This window comes from Loa loa, assembly GCF_000183805.2.
Source record: "Loa loa unplaced genomic scaffold supercont3.146, whole genome shotgun sequence".
Lineage (NCBI taxonomy): Eukaryota > Metazoa > Nematoda > Chromadorea > Rhabditida > Onchocercidae > Loa > Loa loa.
Window position 1 is genome coordinate 152,312 of NW_018108326.1, and position 5,818 is coordinate 158,129.

A 5,818-nucleotide genomic window follows, 5' to 3' on the forward strand; every position below is an offset into this window, starting at 1 on the left:
TAGATCATTACCTTTTCAAACACCTAACCAAGAACTGCACGCGTACATTGTATCCTCTACTCTCTTCAATAAATATTTTTGCTATTATTTTCTGCATTATTACAACCTGCTATCCCCTGCGAATTAATAACTTCCTCCTGAACCGAACAAAGAATACCTTCTCAGAATATTCGTCTGTGCTTAAGAACAAACCCTTCTGTCGTGGTTTTTTGTTAAAGTAATTTGCGGTCAGTCAATAATTGAAAACAAACAGAGGATTTTTTACACGTTGGTTGTATAGGAGAAGAATTGAGGTCACTTGAAGTATTTTTATTCACAATATATGTATCTTTTCCCTCAACAAATGCTGATTTTCACCTCAAATGTCTTCCTTCATTCATACTTAACTCAAACGATATGCTCGATGAGATGAAAATAAGGAAGAAGTAGTAAAAAGAAATGGTAAAACTGGAAAAAGAACCCGCATCGTCGATAACTGCGCCACTACTACCGGTCCCTGATAAAAATAGATAATTATGATGATGTAGCAATGTCTTGTGCAATCGATTCATCCATTCCCCTTTTCCCGAGAAAAGCCGATAAAGATTTGTCAAACTGGGAAGGAATGGATGAATGAAAGAAAGAGAAAGTAAGCAAAAAAGAAAAGAAAAATGCATTTAAGATGGAACATAAGCTGCATTTTCATATTTTTTTTTAACAATAAATGATGGACAAACAATTTGACAAATCTTTCACAAACAATTTGTCCAAAAAAAATTCGCCAATGTGTCCAATATGTTTGCATTAACAGTTGACTAACGCGACAAAAACGAAAAACCGAAAATTTCCATAACAATGCCACAAAATGCAAGCAGAGTTATTCAATACCGTACGGTTTAAATATGCCTTTAACCAGTGACATTTAATAACAATAATCCGCCAATTTTAATTTATGTAAATCTTCACATTCACTGTGTCATCGAAACCATGCTTGTAACCAGTAACATTTAATGCCAATAACCCGACATTTTCAATTTATGCAAGTCTTCATATTCTCTGTGTCACCGAAACTTTCAACCTTCCACTACTTCTAGTAGACTAAAAACGCATTCATCAACTGCCAGTTCAGCGAATCGAAAAATAAGAATGCAAGAAGGAAATATCAAAAATAATGGGAATCGCATGAATGAACAACTGTTTGAACCTTTGGTCGTTTAATTCCATCCAGTCTGAAATAAAAAGCTTTCATTCGAGCATTTCTGCCATTTCTAAAATTCTGTACAACGCCTTCTGTACAACGCATTATATCGATGGCATATATCATATGGTTCAATCTTCTGCTATACGTCGCATCAGTTCCAGGTAAGAAAATGTTCATTCTATGCCCAACGGAAGATCCCTAATTAGGATATACTTCGACAAACACATGAAACAACCATAAAGTTCATTAGGTCAACAAGATCATTCGGGCAATGAGTATTTCTCAGAACCAGGACAACTTGGATTTAGCACTAGTTGGCTCAGATAAGGATACATATAACAGTGAATGGGAAAATACTAGTGGACTATTACCGGGAACAAGCAGTTAAGAATTATGAAATGACATACCATTTTAATCTCTTCAGTTTGTCCTTCACTCAATTGCATGAAGATATAAGAAGCTACAAGTAATCCGAAGCTGATCTCGTTGCAGCGAAAAATTCAGAATTACTCCTCATCCGACATTCTTTCATCAAAAGCAACACTGAGAATAAGCTTTTTGTTTTAAAATAACATACGGTAAGAAAGTGAACAAGATCTCGTGATTTAAGTCAGTCGAAATGTGAATCGACAGATTTGATCAATGATGCTGATACAGTCATTTTTCAAATTATATTCATTAATTAGCATATAAAATGGTATTTGTAAACACAGATGTCATATCAGTTTTTTCAGTTGGGCAGAAGTATGAATGTCGTTATTGTAATGCGAATACGAAGACAAGGAAGGAATATTCAGAACATCTTAAAACGCACAAGGTACAAGGTTCATATAAATGCACTTGGCCCACATGTGAAATGAAATGCCGTACCTTATGCACACTTCGACGGCATTACGAAAAACATCAACCTAAACTTTTGTGCGGAAGTTGTGGCTATTTGTTTTATCGTAAGGATGTATTAGAAAAACACGAACAACAATGCAACGGAGGTAACCGTTAGTTTCGCAAAGTTTATATTTAGCAAAAAAATGTTTTCAACGTGTTTATTATGGAAATCTGTTGCAAAACATCAACAATAGTGAAGTGATAATTCAAAATTCAATACTTACTGCAATATTTTTCTAACCTCAATAGATAGCTGCTTGTCGTTTATCGCAATTGGTGTTTGGCAGTTACTGATGTGATAATGAACGGAGTAACGGAATTCAAGCAATTAGCGCCCATACAGCCCGGTGAAATTAAAAATGATGACAATAACGTCATCACTGATGTCAATTGAGAAACGAATATTCTAGTGCATTCTTTTCTACGTTTTCAACGGTCTTTTAACACAAGGGAAGAATGACAAATGTATGAAAAGAACGAAATACGTCATTCGATCCATGAAACCAAACGGCCACTAAACGCTCACTTCGTTTGATTCGATGAGGTGATTGGATTTAGCATTAATGGCCATAGATACGGTTACATATCACAGTAATAGGAAATACTAATGGACAATTACCAGAAACAAGTAGTAAAGAATTATACAATGACATGTCGTTTTAATCCTTTTCACTTTACTCCTTTCACTCAATTGCGCGAAGTTGAAAATACAAGCAGTAATTAATCCAAAATCAAAACTGTTCTCGCCCACACCAAAAAATTCACAACTATACGTTGTGGGAGATTATATCATTAATGTAACATTAATACTTAGATTCTATTGCAAATATATACAAACCAGTGAATAGTTTCCCGGATTCTAAATTAATTGGAATGTAAAATGTTTTATGGCACTGATATCTTCATGATCTGTTTTCAGATTAAGTCAATTAATTACCAAACGCAATGATAGAAAAACTAATTGTAAACACTATCACAGCAGTTGTTTTCCAGATGTGAAGACGTATGAATGTCCACATTTTAACTGTAATGCGACCATGCAGGACAGAGGAGAATATAACGAGCATTTCCAAACGCACAATAAACCATTTCTCTATCAATGCAAAAATCCCGATTGTGGGCAAATATTCTGCCATCAATCAACATTCTCCATACACAAGAAATCCTGTCAACATGAACCTCAGAGTGAGAAATTCCTTAGTTTTAAGCAGTCACTGAGGAGACACAAGAAATTTTCCCGCAGAGCTTCTCAGTTTTGCAAATTCAGCAAAATTCTTAGCATTTATTTATTTACCTGAAATGAATGAATGCACGTGAAAAATATGTGTAACCGTGGAGTCACTTCCTTTGGCACAATGAAGTGATATCTAAGAAATATCCATTCTAGGCCCAACGGAAGGAAATCCGCATTTGGGGCATACTTTGGTAGGCACACGAAACATCACATTACGGGTTAAAGTTCATTAGATCAACAAGATCATTCGAGCAATAAGTATTTCTCAGAACACTTTAACATCCATGACAACTTGGATTTAGCACTAACTGCCTCAGACATGGTTGCATATAACAGTAGATGGAAATACTAATGGACAATTACCAGAAACAAGTAGTAAAGAATTATACAATGACATGTCGTTTTAATCCTTTTCACTTTACTCCTTTCACTCAATTGCGCGAAGTTGAAAACACAAGCAGTAATTAATCCAAAATCAAAACTGCTCTCGCCCACACCAAAAAATTCACAACTATACGTTGTGGGAGATTATATCATTAATGTAACATTAATACTTAGATTCTATTGCAAATATATACAAACCAGTGAATAGTTTCCCGGATTCTAAATTAATTGGAATGTAAAATTTGTTTTATGACACTGATATCTTCATGATCTGTTTTCAGATTAAGTCAATTAATTACCAAACGCAATGATAGAAAAACTAATTGTAAACACTGTCACAGCAGTTGTTTTCCAGATGTGAAGACGTATGAATGTCCACATTTTAACTGTAATGCGACCATGCAGGACAAAGGAGAATATAACAAGCATTTCCAAACGCACAATAAACCATTTCTCTACCAATGCAAAAACCCCGGTTGTGGGAAAAAATTCATCCATCCATCATCATTCTCCATGCACAAGAAATCCTGTCAACACGAACCTCAGAGTGAGAAATTCCTTAGTTTTAAGCAGTCACTGAGGAGACACAAGAAATTTTCCCGCAGAGGTTCTCAGTTTTGCAAATTCAGAAAGTTCTTAGCATTTATTTATCTACCTGAAATGAATGCACGTGAAAAATATGTTGCGAAAAATGCGTGACCGTGGAGTCACTTCCTTTGGCACAATGAAGTGATATCTAAGAAATATTCATTCTAGGCCCAACAGAACAAAATCCACAATTGGGACATACTTTGCCAGACACACGAAGCCATATCATTGCCGATCAATATTCAGTAGATCAACAAGATCATTCAAGTGATGAGCATCCTTCAGAAAACTTTATTAACCTCGACAAGCCTGATGATAGCATCTTCGATGATCTTAACATCCCCGATAATGTTGTTGTTAACATCGAAGATATTAATCTTGAAAACTTTGACAATGACAACCTTAGTGGTAACATCGTCGACGATATCTCTCGTTTCTAAATTTTATAGCAAAAAAAAGAAAACTTGGTCATGAAAATCAACTTTCTTTTTTGTCTTGTAAGAATTATCTAAAGATCTCATATAAAAAAATTTTCCATTGGAACTTTGGGTACATTTAACGAACACTTACATTTCTTGACAAAATTTCAAAAATATCTTTAGCCAATTTTGATAAATGCTTTAATGAGATAATTTATCTGCTATAAACGATAAACAATTGTGTCGCTTTGTTTATGTTATTCACAAATACTAGTAAGAGTTTACCCTTCCTATTGAAGTCATTATTTTAACTCACATTATAATACGATTCACGATACTAGTCTTCCCCTAGTGTTGCGCTAATTTGTCTTTACAAGAATAAAATTTCGGATTAACTGCGCTATCGTTACCAATCATTACATCCAACGCTATCGCCCTTCATTATGAACTACTCTACTCCCTAGCGATATCAAAATTACCTGTAATCCATTCCAAATATATTATTTGCTCATCAGTTCAAAAAAGATCCTTTTTTGACAGATGGATTGAATAAACCATTAATCCTGCACTCTGGAATGAAATACTGTGTTCAAAATTTATTAACGTCACATAAAACATAATCCGGTTTCTTTCTAACGTCACATAAGGCATCATTTAGTTTTATCTTCATGTCACATAAAATATAAATCCGGTTAGTTCCATAATCTGTTTTCGAAGTGAAACATTTATTTCCACCGTCCAATCATCTTTCATTAATTACTGATCCGATATTATATAGGAATACCTTTAAAGTACATTAAAGTGAAAGAGGAAAAAGATGGAAGGTGATTGACATTGTTGACAAAATCTTTTCTTTTTCATTCCTACAGAACAAACTAATCCTTCTACTTTCATCCACTTTAAACACTTTAAATAAATTTATCCTAAAATATTCAATCAATAATTAAAGTGTAAAGTGATAAGTGATCAAAATGACGTGGTAATTTCAAAATTAATCAGTAATATCATTGCAATGTGTATTGCACTTTCACAGATACAGATCATTTTCATAGTTATACCGTAATACGATATTATAGCTAAAGTGATAATTCATTAACTGATTTACTTATGATAGTAAAATTCATTCAA

General features: G+C 34.0%; 1 protein-coding gene across 1 annotated transcript; it reads left to right on the forward strand.

Annotated features, from left to right (window-relative positions):
- Positions 1 to 4,082: 4,082 nt before the first annotated feature.
- Positions 4,083 to 4,711, forward strand: LOAG_12009 (hypothetical protein; the record flags this gene model as incomplete). The annotated part of the gene is made up of 2 exons (XM_003147523.1): positions 4,083 to 4,230; positions 4,440 to 4,711. 2 exons carry the CDS (start codon positions 4,083 to 4,085, stop codon positions 4,709 to 4,711), a joined length of 420 nt encoding a protein of 139 aa, XP_003147571.1.
- Positions 4,712 to 5,818: the final 1,107 nt, after the last annotated feature.